Source organism: Zea mays, chromosome 10 (genome assembly GCF_902167145.1).
Source record: "Zea mays cultivar B73 chromosome 10, Zm-B73-REFERENCE-NAM-5.0, whole genome shotgun sequence".
Lineage (NCBI taxonomy): Eukaryota > Viridiplantae > Streptophyta > Magnoliopsida > Poales > Poaceae > Zea > Zea mays.
In genome coordinates this window covers 120402026-120423226 of record NC_050105.1, presented here as the reverse complement: position 1 = coordinate 120423226, position 21201 = coordinate 120402026, and the positions used below count along the sequence as shown (strand labels likewise).

General features: G+C 49.0%; 2 protein-coding genes across 3 annotated transcripts; both read left to right on the top strand.

Moving 5' to 3' along the window:
* Positions 1 to 4625: 4625 nt before the first annotated feature.
* LOC103641662 (protein disulfide isomerase-like 1-2) lies at positions 4626 to 12969 on the top strand. 2 transcript variants are annotated; one of them, XM_020545945.3, is made up of 11 exons: positions 5782 to 8756; positions 8851 to 9765; positions 10445 to 10475; positions 10565 to 10852; positions 10985 to 11173; positions 11244 to 11369; positions 11533 to 11670; positions 11765 to 11881; positions 11995 to 12112; positions 12205 to 12317; positions 12439 to 12969. In XM_020545945.3, the coding sequence occupies exons 2-11, from the start codon at positions 9581 to 9583 to the stop codon at positions 12685 to 12687; spliced, it is 1554 nt and encodes a 517-aa protein (XP_020401534.1). In that variant the 5' UTR covers positions 5782 to 8756; positions 8851 to 9580; the 3' UTR covers positions 12688 to 12969. The 2 variants fall into 2 exon arrangements, 1 of the variants encoding a protein (XP_020401534.1); XR_560429.4 differs by lacking the exons at positions 10445 to 10475; positions 10565 to 10852; positions 10985 to 11173; ... (4 more) ...; positions 12205 to 12317; positions 12439 to 12969 and having other exon boundaries at positions 4626 to 8756; positions 8851 to 9414.
* A 2996-nt stretch (positions 12970 to 15965) lies between these two features.
* On the top strand, positions 15966 to 18796 carry LOC100286193 (uncharacterized). Its single transcript, NM_001159081.2, has 3 exons — positions 15966 to 16275; positions 16401 to 16544; positions 18328 to 18796. Exons 1-3 carry the CDS (start codon positions 16099 to 16101, stop codon positions 18469 to 18471), a joined length of 465 nt encoding a protein of 154 aa, NP_001152553.1. The 5' UTR covers positions 15966 to 16098; the 3' UTR covers positions 18472 to 18796.
* The last annotated feature ends 2405 nt before the right edge of the window (positions 18797 to 21201 follow it).

The window sequence follows — 21201 nt, the reverse complement described above, 5'->3', positions numbered from 1 at the left end:
GCTTGAAAAACCCCCAACTCCTGGAGACGAACGGAAATCCCGATGGTGAGAATCAAAGGCGACCTGGCACAAGGTAGAAGAAGGAGCGGACATGCACCAGGGACACGTACCCACGCTCGGGACGCATCACGGGCTGGGTAAGGGCGCCGGCATCCAGCCTCCCTACCGTGCCCGCTATCCGCCTGCGGAGGTCGTCGATGGAAAGGGGAGCCGAGGACATCTGCGAGCCCTCCAAATCAACCCCCGGCTTCATCTCCGAGAGCGGCAACCGCCGCTCTGCCAAAGGGAGCACCCTCCGGCGATGGATGGCGGCGACTACCCCCGGAGCGGTGAGCCCCCCATCTCGCAACCTCTGCAAGGCCTCCAGAAGAGGCTGGAGATTCTCTTGTTTCCCGCGCGTGGCCCCCCAACGCCAGTTGCTGCCGGCGGCGGTCACCACTCGTTGAGAAAACGATGGGAGCCTTCCGTCGTCGTTCCGGAGGTAAAATCACCGGCGCTGCCACCCCTTGTTCGAAGACACAAGGATGGCGGGGATGTACTGCTGCGCGCGCCCCTGCCTCAACTGGAGGGTGCAGCCACCGGCCCGCACCGCCATGCGGACCTTCTTTTCCCCCGTCGTCAAGGCGAAAAGCTCCGCGGAGAAGAGATGGGTCCACAGATCCCAGTGGAGGTCAACCCCCAGAAAACCCTCGCAAACCGCCGCGAAGATGGCCACTTGCGCAATGGAGTTAGGGTTGAAGTTGTGCAGCTCCACCCCGTAATAGTGCAGGAGCGCCCGCATGAAACGGTTCGCTGGCACTCCGAACCCCCACTCGTGGAAGGAGACGAAACTAACCACATACCCCAGCGGCGGAGTCGGGACGACCTCGCTCACAGGGACCACCCACTCGGTTGCGGGTCACCGGAGAGGGGACAGAGCAAACCATCGGCGACGAGGGCCTCCAGATCATCCACCGTGACGGTGGAGAGAGGCCACGGATCGCGCGGCGAAACGACGGTCACCCTATCGGCCATCACCGAACGAAGGGGGTGGAGGCGGAGGGAACAAGGTGCGCGGTTTTCTTTTCTCTAGCTATTCTCTTAGGTTGCGGAAACCAAAGCAGAAGGCGAGCAGCAGAGTAAAGAACCACCGCCGGCCCCTCTTCCGAGTATATAAAGGCCCGGGCGAGACCGTTCAACACTTCGCCCGAACCCACCGCGAAATTCAAACTCGAAGGCGAAACGCCCGTTCCTCGAATGACTCGCGCACGCGCAACGGCCGCCCCGCGAATCGCCCGGCCCGTCGCATTAACTCCTCGGCAGGGCAAGCGACGCCCTTGGCAGGCGAAGCGGGCGACGTTTCACCTCCGCCATGATGACTGCGTCAAAAAAGGTGCGCCACGCCATTTAAATTCATATCCTTTTCCTTCTCCCCTTTCTCTCTCTTGCTACAGGGACCGGGAAAGGGGATACTCCGAAAGGGATCCTTCTCCGCGAAGGAAGCGGGCCCCGAGCCCTCCTACTGATCAGGGGTTCGAAGGCTGGCCCCTCGGAAGGGTTCGACAGCCGCCCCAGAGCACTCGGGCTTCAGGCTCATTACTGATCAGAGGTTCGAAGGCTGGCCCCTCGGAAGGGTTCGACAGCCGCCTTAGAGCACTCGGGCTCCGCGCCCACTACTGATCAGGGGTTCGAAGGCTGGCCCCTCGAAGGGTTCGACAGCCGTCCTAGAGCACGTAGAGCGAGGGATGACTCTGGGTACGTCCGATACATGGCCGAGGCTCGGGCTACGCTCCCAAGGTACCCTAGGACATTTTCGAGATCAGCAGGAGCGATTTTGTAACGGAATCCCATCAGAGGGAGGCATCGAGCCCTCGGACCCTATCGAACGGGACCGGGTCCGGCAAATCACCTGCAGGTACTTTTGGAGCACGTCTCTGGGCCACTAGCCGACCCTTATCAAACGGGGCACATGCGTCCACTCGGATCACCCGTTAGCAACTCACTGGAGACACCATGTTCGGCGCCCTCCGAGGGCAACATGGCGCTTTCCCCCCTCCTCCTTGTGGAAAGGCGACGAAGGGGCGTATGATAAAAGTCGAGTCAGTTCCTGATCGTCCTCTCGCTCCGTGCAGAGGCTCAGGGCTGCTCTCGCAAACCTGGCTACGGCCAAACCGTTGACAGCGTCAACAGACCAGCCTGAAAACTCGGAACCTGACCATGCACCCGGACTACCATCAGATCGCATGAGGGAACAACCAGACCGACCGAGGCATCACGAAAGGCATTAAGACCTTAGAGGAGTCAAACCACTCCTCCGAGGCCTTAGGGGCTACACCCGGCGGGTGCGCTCGCGCGCACCCACCGGAACAAAATGTAAATGAGAAAGGCAGGTCCCCTTGCAAAAAAGTGCGACAAAGCCTCCAAGCGAGTACCAACACTCCCTTTGAGGCTCAGGGGCTACTGTCGGGTACCATAATTAGGGGTACCCCCAACACTACTAAACTCGGCTGGTAATCACCATCAGCACAAGCTGCAGAGACTGATGGGCATGATTCAAGTCAAGGCTTCGTCCACTCGAGGGACGCGATCTCGCCTCGCCCGAGCCCAGCCTCGGGCAGGAACAGTAGTCCCAGGCGAATTCACGCCTCGCCCGAGGGCCTCCTCAAGCAACGGGCGCACCCTCGACTCGTCCGAGGCCCAGCTTGGGCAGGCTTCGCAGTGAAGCAACCTTGGCCAGATTGTCTCGCCAACCGACCGTATCGCAGGAGCATTCAATACGAGGATCGCCTGACACCTTATCCTGACGCACGTTCCTCAGTTGGCAGGGCCGAAGGGACCGCAGTCACTTCGCCCTTCCACTGACCGACCTGATAGGAAAACAGCGTCGCCTGCCCCGCTCCGACTGCTGTGCCACCCGCCAGGGTGAGGCTGACAACAGCTAAGTCCAGCCTCAGGCGCAACAGGAAGCTCCACCTCGCCCGACCTCAGGGCTCGGCCCTCGCCTCGGCCTCGGAAGGTGGTCTCTGCCTCGCCCGACCCCAGGGCTCGGCCTCAACCTCGACCTCGGAAGGCGGTCTTCGCCTGGCCCGACCCCAGGGCTCGGCCTCAACCTCGACCTCGGAAGGCGGTCTCCGCCTCGCCCGACCCCAGGGCTCGGCCTCAACCTCGGCCTCGGAGGATGGTCTCCGCCTCGCCCGACCCCAGGGCTCGGCCTCAACCTCGATCTCAGAAGGAATCGCGTCCTCGCCCAACCCCGGCCTCGGCCTCAGGAGGAGTCTCCGCCTCGCCCGACCTTGGGTTCGGACCGACCACGCCACAGGGGGTACATCATTGCCCTACCCCTAGCTAGCTCAGGCTACGGGGAACAAGACCGGCGTCCCATCTGGCTCGCCCTGGTAAACAAGTAATGATGGCACCCCGCGTGCGTCCATGACGACGGCGGTTCTCAGCCCCCTATGGAAGCAAGGAGACGTCAGCAAGGTCCCGGCAGCCCCGACAGCTGTGCTTCTACAGGGCTCAAGCGCTCCTCCGACGGCCACGATATCGCGTGCACAGGGCTCTAGCACCTCTCCTACAGCCACGTTGGCATGTACATAGGGCTCTGGCTCCTCTCTGCCGGACACGTTAGCATATAGCTACACCCCTATTGTACACCTGGACCCTCTCCTTGCATCTATAAAAGGAAGGTCCAGGGCCCTTATACGGGAGGGTGGTCGCGCGGGAGAACGGGCCGACGAACAGGCTCGCACACTCTCTCTCTCTCCCTCGCGAACGCTTGTAACCCCTCCTGCAAGCGCATCCGTCCTGGGCGCAGGATAACACGAGCCGCGGTTCTCCCCCCTTGTGTTCCATCTCGCGCCAACCCATCTGGGCTGGGACACGCAGCGACAATTTTACTCGTCGGTCCAGGGACCCCCGGGGTCGAAACGCCGACAACCCGTTTGTGAAATAAGGGCCAAATTAATTAAAAATATATATAACATATCTTTCGACTTTATCTGTTCTTTAAGTGTACAGAGAAGTATCAAGTTTGTATTTTCAAAAGATTCAAAATGACCGACAAACTAAAACATTGCAGGTTTAGGGTCTATTCAAAAGATTCAAAAAAGAATGTGGTGAGCGTGGATCAAACACGCAACCTTCAGATCTTCAATCTAACGCTCTCCCAACTGAGTTATCCCCACTTCGTGTTAGCATTAAAAACAAGCTTAATTCATTCGTTTCTAGTGCAGATAGCATGACACTGTGGGATCCAAAGCTCGAGCCACAGTTTTGGCCTGATTTATCGGGCTCTCAGTTCAGGCTTTTGTTGTTGCTCTCCATCGTTACAGTTTCAGACGAAGACTCTTCCTAATCCTACGATTTCAGAAGAATGAAAACGTCGCAATCACATTTCAGAGGTGCAGAAGCGACGTGCACTACAACTTCAGACCAAACAGCAAAAAAAAAAAAGTGATCAGAAAGGGCAAGGAGCTCCAGCTTCTGCCTGATTTATTGGACTCTGTCGATTCAAGCTTTTGTTCCGTCTGAGTGTTACAGTTTCAGACAACGGTTCTGTCAGATCTTAGGCCTCCATTGAAACGAAGAAATTTCACAAAAAAATCAATTTGTTTCACAGGAAATAGGAAACTTTCCTACAACCCAAAGGGGGCCTTCTAAACTTTCTTAGAGAACGAAACGAATGGCGTGGTTTCAATAAAGTTCAGTTAACCGAACAATCGAAACTCAGAGGTGAAGAAGCAACGGGCAAGAGAACAGTGCCAGATCTTTATATATTCTTATACCACAGCAGGGAGAACATCTCCTACCACAAACATTTGACAGGCGTGCTATTCTACTGATCTTAAACATAAGGCAAAATACTCGATTAATCGTGCATACATAGGATAGAACTAAGGCAACAGGTTGATCTGTCTCAACCGAGGCTGTCCTCTGTTACAAACTACTCCTACAAACTACCGATACCGATGCGTTTAGTTTCCATGCTGGGAGGAGGAACGGCGACGCTGGCAGCAGCTAGTCTTGCTCCTCTGGTAAGGGTGGTAGCGGTGGCGGCTCGGCGGAGACGTGCGTGAGACGGCATTTGACACCACAGGCGAGCTCGGGATGTACTCGGGCGAAGAAGCGCACCGGGGACGGCTGACGGGAGTCACAGGTTTGTACTCCGGCGACGCGGCACGCTGTGAGTAGCACGTAGACGGCGAGGCGCAGTGGTGCTCCATGTCGTGGAAGTAGTCTGGCAATCTGCAGCCTGAAGGAGCCCAGGGCGTGTAGTTCACGGTGGCCGGCGTGTAATCTTGAGATCTTGATCGCTGCGACGGCGTCATGGCAGGCTTGTATCCTGGGCCTGGGGTGTAATCTGGTGATTTATGTCGCTGCGACAATGGCGTCAGGGTGTACTCCGGCCAAGAAGGAGAAGCGCGCCGGGGACGGCTAAAGGGAGTCAAGGGCTTGTACTCCGGCGACGCAGCACGCGGTGAGTAGCACGTAAACGGCGAGGTGCAGTGGCGTTCCATGTCGTGGAATGGCAATCTGCAGCCTGAAGGAGTCCGAGGCGTGTAGTTCGCGGTGACCGCTGATGCCTGATGGCAAGGAGCATTCTCGATCCAATCCTTGAAAAATGCACCAGCAAGTGAGAAAACGTGATGCTTTAAACTCATTTCGAACCTGAACACTAATTTAAATGTTAATTTTAACATCTCTGAGGATGTTGATTGGGAAAGGTATGTGTCCCTCGCAAGATCTGGCTCCGACTCACGCATGTTCGTCCCTCATCGTGCGACGACGCAGACGCAGAATGTTGATCTTCTTCAGTTCAGTTTCTCTCGAGACAGCAACTGATCCTGGCTGTTGATTATTCCAGGAGATCCGTCCAATTGTGGATCTTGGAACTGCTGACCTGACTGCGTGCGTCTCAGTGGCATGGCGCGGCACCTGCACCATCACCGTGGCCAAGAACTCGTCGCGCACCTCCGCGCGTCGTCGCCGCTGGCGGACCTCCTGCGCTCCGCGCCGAGCCTCCCCGGCGCCCGAGCTGCGCACGGGTGCGTTCTAAAGTCTCCCGTAGCCGGCGAGACCTTCCTCCTTAACACGCTCGTGTCCACGTACGCGCGGCTCGGCCGACTCCGCGAAGCCCGCAGGGTGTTCGACGGCATCCCCCTCCGCAACACCTTCTCGTACAACGCGCTCCTCTCCGCGTACGCGCGCCTGGGCCGCCCCGACGAGGCGCGGGCTCTCTTCGAGGCCATCCCAGACCCCGACCAGTGCTCATACAACGCGGTCGTCGCGGCGCTCGCGCGGCACGGGCGCGGGCACGCCGGGGACGCGCTCCGGTTCCTGGCCGCGATGCACGCCGACGACTTCGTGCTCAATGCCTACTCCTTCGCCAGCGCCCTGAGCGCGTGCGCCGCTGAGAAGGACTTGAGGACCGGGGAGCAGGTTCACGGCCTCGTCGCCCGGTCGCCGCACGCGGACGACGTGCACATCGGGACCGCGCTCGTGGACATGTACGCCAAGTGCGAGCGCCCGGTGGATGCGCGCAGGGTGTTCGACGCAATGCCCGAGCGGAATGTCGTTTCCTGGAACAGCCTGATCACTTGCTACGAGCAGAACGGTCCCGTGGGCGAGGCGCTCGTGCTGTTCGTGGAGATGATGGCTACTGGTTTCTTTCCGGATGAGGTGACACTCTCAAGTGTCATGAGTGCATGTGCAGGGCTTGCTGCGGAGAGGGAAGGACGGCAGGTCCATGCTCATATGGTGAAGCGCGACAGACTTAGGGATGACATGGTGCTCAACAATGCTCTGGTGGACATGTATGCGAAGTGTGGGAGGACGTGGGAAGCAAGGTGTATCTTTGATTCCATGCCTTCCAGGAGTGTTGTCTCGGAAACATCCATACTCGCCGGGTATGCGAAGTCTGCAAATGTGGAAGATGCTCAGGTGGTGTTCTCGCAGATGGTTGAGAAGAATGTCATTGCTTGGAATGTGCTCATTGCAGCATATGCCCAGAATGGTGAGGAGGAAGAAGCAATTAGGCTCTTTGTCCAGCTGAAAAGAGACTCCATTTGGCCGACACATTACACGTATGGAAATGTTCTGAATGCATGTGGGAATATTGCTGTCCTTCAACTTGGTCAGCAAGCTCATGTGCATGTCCTCAAGGAAGGTTTTCGCTTTGACTTTGGGCCAGAGTCTGATGTGTTTGTTGGGAACTCCCTCGTAGACATGTACCTGAAAACAGGATCCATCGATGATGGTGCTAAGGTGTTTGAGAGAATGGCAGCCAGAGATAACGTGTCGTGGAATGCAATGATTGTTGGTTATGCACAGAATGGCCGTGCAAAAGATGCATTGCATCTTTTTGAGAGAATGTTGTGCAGCAATGAGAACCCAGACTCTGTCACCATGATAGGGGTCTTGTCAGCCTGTGGCCATTCTGGATTGGTGGATGAGGGCCGGAGACACTTCCATTTCATGACTGAGGATCATGGGATTACGCCATCTCGAGATCATTACACATGCATGGTTGACTTGCTTGGTCGTGCCGGTCATCTCAAAGAAGCTGAGGAGCTCATAAAGGACATGCCAACGGAACCTGACTCTGTGCTCTGGGCTTCTCTGCTAGGTGCTTGCAGGCTGCATAAGAATGTTGAGTTGGGGGAACGGACAGCTGGAAGATTGTTTGAGCTTGATCCTGAGAACTCTGGACCCTATGTCCTTCTCTCGAATATGTACGCTGAGATGGGGAAATGGGCAGATGTTTTTAGAGTTAGGAGATCCATGAAGGACAGGGGTGTCAGTAAGCAACCCGGTTGTAGTTGGATTGAGATAGGAAGTAAAATGAATGTGTTTCTGGCACGAGATAATCGACATCCATGCAGGAATGAGATACACAGTACTTTAAGAATAATTCAGATGGAGATGTGCAGAACGAGTATAGATGGAATTGATGATGACTTGATGAATTACTGCCCTGAAGCCTGTGGATAGAAGTAGAAAGTCAGATGACTTCAGAAGTAGGTGTTGAAAGCTTGCTTGATATCATATTTGCGAGGTTAGTACTTAGTACATCCACAGTACTTACAGGACAAGCCAAAAGCAAGTTGGCTGACCGGAAGGGTCTTCTTACCCAGGAGAGGAGAAGGGGGAGTGTTGACATAAAAAATGTGCCGACAAGATTATTGGACTTCACTACTAAGTTCCTAATGTCAAGATGATGAGGAAAATATTTGGCGCAACAAGAATCAGAGCCCAAACAAAGAAAAGAGGGGTTTGGGTTCAGGCCTGCCCAAACTGTCCTAGCCCAGATCAATTTTAAGATCCCAACCAACCTATCTGCTCACTGTCCTCAACCAGCTAAAATGACTTCCCAAGAATGGAATAAGCTACGGAGATGGGGGATCACTGGATCAGGAACTCTCTGTGGGTAAATGCAAGGTGGCATGGACACCAATGTGTCAGCTATTAGAAATGGGTGGCCTTGGCATTCTGGACCTTGAATGCTATGCTTGAGCTCAACGCTTATGGTGGCTGTGGTTTGAATGGGTTGCACTAGAGTGCCCTTGTATTGGCATGCCCCTGCCTGTAGAGCTTTACTAATATTGTTCTCTTCAATGCAGCTATGGTTACCCAACTGAACAGTGGCCTCATAGACCACAGCTTGTCTCTGGACATCGAGTTGGGTTCGAGGAGACACACTGTCAGCACTCTTCCTGTCCCTGTTTGCGCACAGCAGAAGGAAAAATACAATGGCTGAGGCAGTGAGGCTCACATAAATGGTAGATGGATTTCCAGATTTGGTCCATGTTCTCACATATTCTTTTTCCTTTTTGAAAAAAAATCGAATTCATATTTCTGCCAATTATGTATCAGGAACTTGGAGATGGCAATGCACCTAGCATATGAGCGTCCAGTAATAAAGATGACATGGGCGGTGGTGGTGATTTGACCGTGGCATGAGGGGCTACAACATACCACCTAGCAGTCAGCTACCTCCCTGCAGAATTGGCTACATTCAAACATTCAGTTAACAAACAAGGTCAGCCTTCTCTGGTGCTGGGTCTCAGGTCCCTCATCATCCTCAGAATCTGGAAAATTTGGAAAGAAATGAAGAACAGAGTGTTCAGTAGACAGTGCCGCTCTAAATCTGGGATCCTCTCTGGTAGCAGTTACTCTTAGATTAATGTTGTGTTATGTGTCATGCATTTTCCTGGAAATCGTTTTTAGTCTCCCAGGGGCGGCAAGAACGCCAAGTACCTTGTATTTGGAGAACTTGCAAAAAATTCTGCTGTGCTTTTAGCCTTTTAGTGCACAACTGTAATTTACAAAGGCGATATACCACTTGCACACAAAAGGTGCTGTACTGTCAATATTTGGTAGCACTTACAAGCTACAGGCTATCATTTGCTGAATAAAAAAGAAGATGAGTGAGGCTCACTAATGTCTTTTGAAGGCAAAGTTCAGAAGCATGGAGTCAAAGAGAAGCTAGCAAACAAAGCTCCCATTGACTTCCTCGAGATCCCTGCAAATGCAATGCAATACCCTCGCCTATATTAACTCGTGTTCTACCCTCAGCAAGGCACTTTTAGCTGCAGCTTAAGCAATGGTCGTCTCCCTGGTGCTCCCGTTCACCCTCCTCGCGGGCATTCTCCTCCTCTCCGGATATGCCTTGGCTGGGCCGGAGACCGCTGCGGAGCCGGGCGAGATGGTCCTGACGCTGGACGCTGGTAACTTCTCGGAGGTGGTGGCCAAGCACCAGTTCATCGTCGTCGAGTTCTACGCTCCATGGTACGTACTGTTAGACATAATCTTGACCAGTTAGTGTTTTGTTGATTAAGTACGTGTGTGTTAGTGAAGTGCCACTCTTAGTTGTGCCGCAGATGTGGTCTAGTGTCAATATTTAATTAATTTGTGTTGGTGTAGTTGCCAGAAACGTGCTAGTTCACGCGTTGCGGCTGTTAGTGTCACTCGCATGTAAGTGACTGGACGCAAGTTGGTGAGAGTCTAATACGTGTGTTTGTGTGTGGGCAGTTGTGTGGCCGTGTTAAGCATGCCATTATTTCTTTATTTAAAGGGTGAAGTAGCGCATAGTGAATGGGTGTGTGTGTCCAAGTGCTGTGCAGACTGCAGTCCTGTGAGAGAGTGCTGTTGTGAGAGCAGTAGTAATGCACAAGTGCTGTGCGTGTGAGCTGTGAGAGAGCAAGTGCTGTGCGTGCGCATAGAACACAGGGAAGTGCTGTGCTTCTTGCCATGTGAGTGTTGTGACAAGTACTGCTGAGCAGGGTGTGGGTGCTTGCTTGTGCTGTGTTCATCTTCTTCTGCTATTCTCCTTCAGTCAAGCGCAAGAGTGTTGTGAGAGTGTGAGAGCTGGGCCAACACGCACGGCTCAGTGACTCCAGTCCACTCTCTGAGCAGCCGTGCTCTGTCTCAACTCCTGGCTAATGGAGTAATGGCAACTTGTCCGCAGGTGTGGCCATTGCAAGCAACTCGCTCCAGAGGTAACAACTCGCTGCCCCTTTCATACACGTCGCTGTGCCAGACTGCTGGTTGCCCACCCAGGAGGATGCAACTCGCTCCATGTATGCAGTACGAGAAGGCAGCCGCCGTTCTGAGGGATCACGACCCGCCGTTGGTGCTCGCCAAAGTGGACGCGTACGACGAGAGGAACAAGGATATCAAGGACAAGTACCAGGTGCACGCGTACCCCACCCTCAAGATCATAGAGAACGGAGGGAAGGACGTGCGTGGCTATGGTGGTCCGAGGGATGCCGATGGCATCGTGGAGTACCTCAAGAAGCAGGTCGGCCCGGCTTCCATCGAGCTCAGTTCGGCGGAGGCTGCTCAGGCGTCCATCGGCGACAAAGGAGTGATTCTTGTAGGTTTCCACTGCTGTTAAGGATGATGTCTCCTGTTCTTTTCAAAAAAATGTTTCCTGTTTATTGAGTGCCATGAGAGAGTGATGGAAGCGAGCGAGTGTGATGCGTGCGTGTGAAACATTCTGTTACAGGTTGGAGTTTTCCCCGAGTTTGCTGGTGTGGAGTACGAGAATTTCATGGCCGTGGCAGAGAGAAAACGGTCAGACTACGATTTCTTTCACACGTCGGACGCGAGCATTCTGCCGCGTGGTGATGTAGCCATCAAGGGCCCTGCTGTTCGTCTCTTTAAACCATTTGATGAGCTCTTTGTTGATTCACAGGTTGGTACAATCCTTTTTCATGTATACTCAACGCCACTAGTACTAAAGCACCATTCTGGATCTTTTTCAGGATTTTGATACGGATGCTCTTGAAAAATTCATTGAAGTGTCTGGTTTCCCTGCAGTGGTTACCTTCGATGCTGACCCAACCAACCATAAGTTTCTTGAGAGATACTACAGCACTCCTAGCGCCAAAGTGAGTAATACAACTGTGATTATGTTCTGTTTGCTCTTTCAAAATTTGAATATATGAGCTGTATGTATGTTGGGTGGAGGAGCTAGGTTTTCATCATTCATTTACCTTTGCATAAGTATAGATAATACTTTCATATCTACTGAAATCAAATATGGTTGGGCAGGCAATGCTTTTCTTGAACTTCAGCGACGACAGAATCGAGGCCTTCAAGAGTCAGATTCAAGAAGCTGCCACGAAATTCAGTGCTAATAACATAAGTTTTTTAATTGGTGACGTTGAATCTGCTGACCGTGCCTTCCAGGTTGCTATTTGTGGTTTCTCTGAGTAATTGTTTGCCAAGGATAAAGGATTTCTACAGCTAAATGCCTAACAAGCTCTCGTGCAAATTGTTTCAGTACTTTGGGCTTAAAGAGGACGATGTGCCGCTCCTTTTTGTGATTGCACAGGGTGGGAAATATCTCAATCCGACCATCGACCCTGATCAAGTCATACCCTGGTTGAAGCAGTATACAGTTGAGGCCTTCTCTACTTTATTATGTTGCTTAGTTACTGAGCTGTTTACAGTACTTTACTAGTAAATAATTTCCTGCCCAATCTTGTTGTTGAGTTGTGCTGGTTCATGTAGTATGGAAACTTGACACCTTATGTGAAGTCAGCGCCAATCCCAAAGGTGAATGACCAACCTGTTAAGGTCGTTGTGGCTGACAGTATCGATGATGTTGTTTTCAACTCTGGCAAAAATGGTTAGTTATTCTCACTTCTGTCGGATTTCATTTACGCTTAGCATTCAACTTGTTTTACTACATCATGCTTGGCGTGATCCTTTTCTTCGCAGTACTGCTCGAGTTCTATGCACCTTGGTGTGGCCATTGCCGGAAGCTGGCCCCAATCCTGGAGGAAGTTGCAGTCTCATTGCAAGACGACGAAGACGTTGTCATTGCAAAGATGGTGAACAATTCTGCGACTGATGTGCAATCGTTTCTCTTTGTTTCCTTTCTGTGGTATGGTATGGTATGACCATGCTCATACCTGAACATTACTCGTCATTCACCCCTTTTGGTTTTCACAGGATGGCACTGCAAATGATATCCCTACCGACTTTGCGGTGGAGGGATACCCCACGATCTACTTCTACTCAACCACCGGTGAACTTTATTCCTACAATGGCGGAAGAACGGCCGAGGACATCATCAGTTTCATCAAGAAGAACAAGGGCCCCAGAGCGGGTGCCGTGGACGAACAGACGGGTGATGCTAGTGCTGCAGAGGAGGCCGTTACACCGCCGTCGTCGTCAGAGCTTCTGAAAGACGAACTCTGATCACGGTGCCATATGTAGGCATGCAGCTAGCTACAGCGAGAGAATCGGGCACGTCCAGAGATTCAGAGAAAATATTCAGTTATAACTTACAGTACTAAATGCACTCAGGTCGCTAGTTTTATTTGTCCCGAGAATTATTATTAATGATCAAAACCGTTACTGATTTGAATAAGGCTAGTGTAATCCACCACTCAACTTTTTCCTTGTTTCTGCCAAATTCATGTAGAAATAGTTCGTTTTGGTGCTTGTACTTGGTTTTTATACAAAGTCAAACTTTAAATACCTTGTCTGTTAACGCCTAAATTTACATAGATTTATAAAACAAGGTTGGCATATTAGATTCATTATAGAAGTACTTTAATAAATAAAATAGTATAAATATTCCTACTCTCTTATGGATACTGCTAGTTAGAATGCTATATTGGATGCCGTGTTGATATACTATTACTATTTACTAGCTTCAAAGCACTCCCTCCGTCATAAAAAAATAAGATTCATGTTTTCTATAATAAATTCATTTAGAGATATAACTATTAACAGTATTTTTATAATTTAATTAAGCTTATAATTGGATGACTTTTAATAGTGCTAGACCAGAGGGTTTTTATTTTTTCTCGGTATTTTATTATCCAGGACTGAACCAGAAAAAAGTTTAGGAGGGACTGAACTAAACTGTTGCTGTAGTATAGAAGCCCTTCTATGTTAAATTGTGTACATTTTAGATTAGGAAAACTCTAATGAGGCTCCATAGGATCTGAAAGGGGTAGGGGGCTTGAGCCTCGCCTGACACCACCGCTAGATCTGTTCCTGTTAGTAGCTACGTTGGGTATAACATTTGACATTGTTCGTTTAAGATTAAAATCAGATGTTCGGACTGTTGAAGCTACAATCTATAAAGACAAAACACTATAGAAACAGTAGAAGCCGATACGTATTAAAGCCAAACGAACATGGCGTTACCAACTACTGACGCGTGGTCGATATCGATCGATCATACAGATCGTGTCGAAGCCAGCGTCACTCGATATAAACCGGTCCAATATTAGTCGGTGTATTGGACAGTTCGATCGATATCGATTGACTTTAGCGACATAACTTTAGGATTGGTTCACACGCACAACATGTTAGCTAGCTGTTTTTTTTCCAAATAATATATATATGAAAAATATATCTGAAATCCAACGTCTAAATTAGATTTTGTTATGATTTATGTAGTATTATTTATGTCTCATAAGTTATGTAATTTTTACTTATGTTTTATAAATTAATGTAAACTTTATTTGCTTAATTATGTACAATTATATTTTAACTAGATGAGTGCCCCGTGCGTTGCAACGGAAACACACAATACCATGATAACTTATATATATAATGTGTCTTATATTGTTATAAGAAAATGTTTCATAATTCATTTGTGATCCTAGCCATATATAAATTTTGTTATTTTAATTTAACTGTTTCACTACTACATTATAACCATCAGTATCATACAGACTTCGATATATACCATGATTTGCATGGTCTCATCATTGGAGAGCACGTGCCACACCTATCGGTAGAAGTTCTCTCGTACATCGTTAGTCATCAGGCACGCACAACCATACATGTTTGCTTAAATAAAAAGGCAAGTGTGTGCGTTTGCGAAGAGAATTAAAGGCAGGCCAGCACAAAAAGCTACCTCGGCGATGGCAAGTGGTCATTGTTGTCGGTCCTCCTCTGCGTCACCTCTGTCGCTAAGATGACGCCACAGTCTTTGATATAGTAGTCGTCGAACGCGCGTGACATGGCGAGTACCGATGACTTTTGGCTGGGCTGCTAAACGAAGTGCACCCCGGGCTCATCAGCGAGGTAGTACACCTAGCCGTTGCACCTCCAGATGTGCTACTCCTCTACATACATCTTGTTCGAGGACACTCACACAACATCAACAACAACCGTCGTCCCATCGCACAAGAATTTATGGCCGATCAGTAGCGACTTACGTGGCCGGTTGAGCTTCATCGGATGATGAGCTAGATGGCGTGACGGCGCCGTCGTCGGATGCGGTGCCCAGAACAACCCGAGAGTCGCCGGCGTTGGCAACGACTATGAGGTCCCTCGTTTGAATATGGACAGTGGTGTAGCCGCTCTGGACTGCGTCCAAGCGACGGCTGCGCCGGAGCTTGCCGAACATAGCGACGCATGCGGCCAAGTAGGACTGCTTCCAGAGGTCGAACTGGCAGTTGTCAAGCTTCTTCTCATCGTCGATGAGCGACGCCAACGCGAGCGCCTCCTGCCAGTGGTGTTTGTTCGGTGTTTCCAAGTAAGAAACATGGATTCATCTTTGGCGTTAGTTTATAAAAATGACTCACAAGTCAGATCCATAGACAAAATATTACGGAGAATAAATGTCACACATATAAAAAAGGAATTTAAGTTGAAAACTTATTCAAACAAAAGAAGTTGCAGAGGTCGAACTGGCAGTTGTCAAGCTTCTTCTCATCGTCGATGAGCGACGCCAACGCGAGCGCCTCCTGCTAGTGGTGTTTGTTCGGGGTTTCCAAGTAAGAAACATGGATTTATCTTTGGCGTTAGTTTATAAAAATGACTCACAAGTCAGATCCATGGACAAAATATTACGGAGAATAAATGTCACACATATAAAAAAGAAATTTAAGTTGAAAACTTATTCAAACAAAAGAAGTTGCATGCAAGGCTCTTCTTTAAATACTACTCTCTCCATCCAAAAATATAATTCGGGAATCTCGTTGATAATTATCTACTAATACACATTGTGTAAGGTAGCAGGTGGGCTTTGGGAGAGATGTAGTAGATATTTTTACTGTAACAAATATTAACATAAACACACATGTGGTATAGTGGTAGCTACGAGCACATTTACTTGAGAGGTCGCGGGTTCGAATCCCATTAGGGCCACATTTGTGTTTTTTTAATTTAATTTTAGCTAGGCGTGGGATACACGTGGGAATGAGAATGAGCTTTGCGGGGAGGGGAGGGACACAATTGGGAAAAAACACACAGGGCGTATGGGAAACACACAAGAGTTCGGAATGAGAATGACATATAATATTTTATTTTAGTGAAAGGTATGTACAAGAAAAATTGGTTGCATATTAATGGTAAAGAGTATGACGGGAACATTACGATAAAGATTATGACTTGGATAAAAGTCGATGATGACGATAATAAGATCAACATCGATAATGGTCGATAATATGATTGGCAGTACGATCGATAAAGATTGGAAGAGTTGCCAGACCATATCAATCCCACCCCCACCACGGCACCACCCGCACTGTGCAGCAGCCTCCTTTCGTCTCGTAGTTGGCTGGGGTTGCCAACGCGACACCTCGTCGGAATCCGGTCGCGCGACCTCCACTTCTCGCCGGCCGGAGCGGGTGCGCCATCACCATGGACCCGGAAGCGGTACGGAAAAGCCTGGAGCCCACCGCAACTGTCGAAAAAATCACCGGCTCCACCCCTGCGCGGCTCCACTTCTACGACCCCTTCGTCCTCAGCGGAGTCAGCATCGAAGCCGCTGAGCACGGTCGCCTCCTCTGCTCCTTTGTCGTCACCCCTCGCCTTGCGGTAAGCCTCGCAGTCCCTCTCTTTCCGTCCTCGATTTGAGATGGTGGCGACTGAGCGACTGACGACTGACGAGACATATGCTGTTTCTGCTTGCTTGCTTGGCTCGATCTCTGGTGCCCGTGCAGAGTCCCGCGGGGTACCTCCGCAGCGGTGTCACAGCGACGCTCGCCGACCAGCTGGGATCGGCCGTGTTTTTCTGCAGCGGGCTCCCCAGCAGCGGGGTATCCCTCGAAATCAGCGTCTCCTTTGTTGACGCGGCTGCCGTCGGGGTGAGACCCACTCCCTCTCGGTTCACATTTCATGTTCTGTTCGATTATGTTATTTAAACAAATAGTTCATGGGGATCGGAATTTATGATGGAACGATTTTGCACTTATGCTGCTAGTGCTAGAGCTAGGTCACTGGGGAAATCCCTTTTTGCTGAAGAAATGACATTCACTTCCAGTATTCGCTCTCTGATAATTTGAAAGTTTGTGCTTGCTATTAACGATTAGGCTATGTCACGGTTCTAGCATGTTTTAGGCAAATGTCAGAGTATCATATTGTGATTTGTCTCCTAAAAAATGCAATTGTCCATGATTGGTACTCCTATAATTCTACTGCTTGCTGTTGTGCATGGAATTCTGGCTGTCAGAAACCGTCTCTTCTAAGCTGTGCGCTTGGGTCTCAATTCTCAATGGCACACTCGTAGTTCTTAAGGCTATAATACATCAGGGATCTTCTCTGCTATATATTTACTAGACTGGATGTTAGTCAATGTACTGTATTGTGAAGTTGGCATATAAGGAGTAGGACTGTGTAGGAATGAGATGAGATTGGATGCTGAAATTGCTTCCAACTTGATGGAAGTTGTTAGAATTTTGTTTTTGTTGTTTTCTGGCATTCTGAAATAAATTATTAGTATATCTGTCTTTAATAGAGACAAGAGGTTGCAGTTTGTCGTAGTTAATGATGGTACAACTTAAATAGTCCAAGTTCTTTGATTTTATTAGGATGTGGCAAAGGGTTCATCCTGTTCTAAAGAACTTGATGTGTTCATGATAACAAAATTTCAGAACCTATGAAACTATCTTTTGTCTAATTTTCCAACATGTTATTTAAATCCTAATTCAGTTATCCATCTTTATTATACTAGATATACGGATTTAACGTGATTAAGATATATTCCTAATCTCTGCCAAATAAATAACCCAATGTTGGTAGTTTCATACTTTTTATTTGTTTTCTTGCTCATGCGACATGCATAGCAGATGTGCTTGTTGCCAGGCCAGTATCATTAACATTGTTTATTTAGAATAGATGAATATCCATTTTTTCAGATTCTACTAGAAGCTTTAGTGTTGCTTTGTGGTCTAGAAAGGTACAGTGCTTACATTTTTATGACTTAACATCAGTAAACACTGTATGACTACAGCTCAAGTGGCAAGATGGAATGGTTATTACTCCTCTGCTTCTTACCTTTTGGCAAGTACAGATGTGTTGCGTGTGCAAGCAGAAAAGTTGGTTACATAAATGAGTCATGTTTGCTCTTTATTCGTTTTGCACTGCTGCTCGTCTTCGTTGCAATTGGAGCCTGTTGGATAACATTATTGAACAGTGTAGAATTGTATCACTTTATATCTCGAAAATTTTCTGGTAGGTATAACAGTAACCATCTCGGTAGATAATACTGTCAGATGTCACATTGTATATAGGCTGTTGGTTCTTTGGTTGTTCTACTGGAAGTTACAAAAACTAAGCCAGCTCCGGTTAGTGAAAATCGGCAATTTGACACCGCCAAGTGCAGGCTTAAAAAAACGCCACTTTAGACGTGCAACACATTAAAACGCCACTTTCTATGCATAGGCTTCAAATATTTGCTACTTTATTTACACTTTTGCCCACATAGCCCCTCCTTTTTACTTTGTTAGTCCTCTCTCTGCACTGCCCTTGGCGGCGACAAACTGTCAAATTAGTTCTATTTTTTTTCAACTTTTTTCTTTGTTACACAATGCTACGGTTCCTTACAAAGTTTTTGGACATCACTGTTAGCTTTTTTGGTTGATTGTCCAGGAGGAAATAGAGGTCGAGGGAAAGCTGTTGCGTGCCGGCAAGTCAGTCGGTGTCGTCTCTGTCGATTTCAGGAAGAAAAAGACAGGAAAACTGATGGCGCAGGCCCGTCACACCAAGTATCTTGTGGCATCAAGCAGATTGTGAGGCTGCCCCCTTCTGTTAACAAGATGTCAACATAATTGCGCCCGAACTGTCCATTACTGATGCCATTATTAATAGGCAGCAACGATACAACGCTTGTAGTATATCCTTTATGTCAAATTTTTTTTGTGCTGTATATTTATTTACATATGAAATCCAAGTATCAGTGGTGCCTCTGTGACAGCCAATCAAGCGTGATCAGATAAGGTCTTGTTCGGTTATTCTAATTTTACTTGGATCGAAGTGTATTGGAATGTATTGTGATAGATTTCGACTTGTTATGAATTTAAACCGATTCAATACTACCCAATCCACATGGATTAATGCTGAAACGAACAAGCCCTAAGACATTGTTCGGTTATTCTAATTCCATGTGTATTGGAATGGATTGAAATAGATTTTGACTTACTATGGATTTAAGCCTTGTTTGGTTATCGATATTTCATGTGGATTGGAGTGTATTGGGTGTGATTGAGATGGATTTTGACTTGTTATGGATTTAATCCGACTCAATCACACCTAATCCACATGGATTAACGCAAAAACGAACAAGCCCTTAAACAGAATCAATACCACTCAATCCACATGAATTAACGGTAAAATGAACAAACCCTAATATGTTTCATCGAATGCACTGGGCTGTAACTTCGCAGGAACACTTCAGACTGGGTGGGTCAGTCTGCCATCATAGGTGATTCTCTCCGTTACTGGCTCCAACAGGTCCTCTAAAGGGCCTTTTACCTTAAATTTAGAGGACACAACACACTCTATCCACTCCAGCAAGAGACTGTAAACGAGTCTCTAAATTTTAGAGTGTGGTCTTCAGCCGCTAAATGTGGAGATGCACTGTAGATCCGGTATCCTGCATGAGATGGTTCTTTTGGCTGCTAGTGTACCTGGTGTATGTCCTTTTTATTGTCTTTTATTTCTTGTCGACCAATGATGTAAAGAGAGAGTAGAGAACATACTCTAGAGGATGAAATTTAGAGGACTTTGTTGGAGACTGTTGACGCCTTTTCGGAGCGCCAAACACTCAACAAGAACCGTGGCGGTGCTCTCTGCACAGGGGCGGACGGTCCGCGGCCTGGTGCGAGGCGCGGTGGTGCTCCCTGCGCAAGGGCGGACTGTCCGCGGCCTGGGGCCGGACGGTCCGCGGCCTGGTGCGCTGCTGGGACTTCTGCCTGACGGCCGGACGGTCCGCGCCCTGGGGCCGGACGGTCCGCACGTACGCAGGGACGGCGGAAGATCGCCGACGGCGTCTGGATCTCGCTCCCGGGAGGGACCCCGTCGGGGAGGAGAGATCCTAGGGGTTGTCTAGGCTCGGGCCGGCCGGCCTAGACTCCTCCAATCGGCGTAGAGTCGAAGAGAGGCGAAGAATTTGGGGATTGGGAGGCTAAACCTAAGCTAGACTAGAACTACTCCTAGGATAAAATGCGAATAAAAGTTGTATTGATTCGATTGTTGATGATTACAAATCGGCCGTAGACCTCTCTATTTATAGAGGAGGGGGGCTGGACCCTTTACACAACTGATTCCGAGCTAATCCCGCGAATATAGCTAACAACCGTAGCACAAAACTCGGAACCCTAATCTGTTCTGCGCACGCGCGGACCGTCCGGCCCACAGGCGCGGACCGTCCGGACCGCGGACCGTCCGGCCTCAGGGCCGGACTGTCCGCCGGCTCAAAACCGGTTCGAACATATGCCCCCCTGCCTTTTGGTGGAGCTGGGCGAACCAAAAGCAACTAACTCGATGTGATCACATCGGTTTTCTTAGGCATCTTGCCACATACTAGGATGGTACTGTTTGAGGAAACGCCCATTCAAAGCCTTAGGTAAATCCTTGCCTTATAATGTTTGTAGTAAATAAGCGTTACCAGACATCACCTGTTTCACTTTATAAGGACCCTCCCAGCTTGGCGACCATTTCCCGAACTTTCGGTCTTTATTCCTTAGAGGTAGAATGGTCTTCCACACCAAGTCTCCTACTTGGAATGATTTTGCTTTGACCTTCTTGTTGTAGGCCCTGGCTACCATGATCTTGTCTTTTTCTATTGCTCCTAAAGCTATCATCCTCTTGTCGGTCACCTCATCAATATTATCCATCATTGAATTATAATAATCAGTAGCAGTTAGATCATTTTGTCTGGCAAACCTGACAGCATTCAAACTTATTTCCACAGGTAACACTGCTTCCTGCCCATAGACAAGCTCAAAAGGAGATACTTTAGTAGCACTATGCTTAGATATTCTATGAGCCCATAAAGCTTCAGACAAAATCTTATGCCAATGTCTAGGATTATCAGATACCTTTTTCTTTATCAAATTAATCAACGTCCTATTACTAGACTCGGCCTGTCCATTGGCCTGAGCATAATATGGAGACGAATTAAGCAGCTTAATTCTGTATAATTCAACAAATTCACGTACCTCTTTTGACATAAAAGAAGTACCTTGATCTGTAGTCAAGGTCTGGGGAATGCCGAATCTATGAATAATATGCTCAGTTATGAACTCAATTACCTCCTTGTGCGTCATGTTCTTTAGAGCAACGGCTTCAGTCCATTTGGTGAAATAGTCAGTGGCAACTAACACAAACCGATGCCCCTTTGATGACGAAGGATGAATTTCTCCAATAAAGTCTAATCCCCATCCTCTGAATGGCCAAGGCTTGATGATAGGATGTAATTCGGCTGCAGGGACCAACTGTAGGTCGCCGAATTTTTGACACACT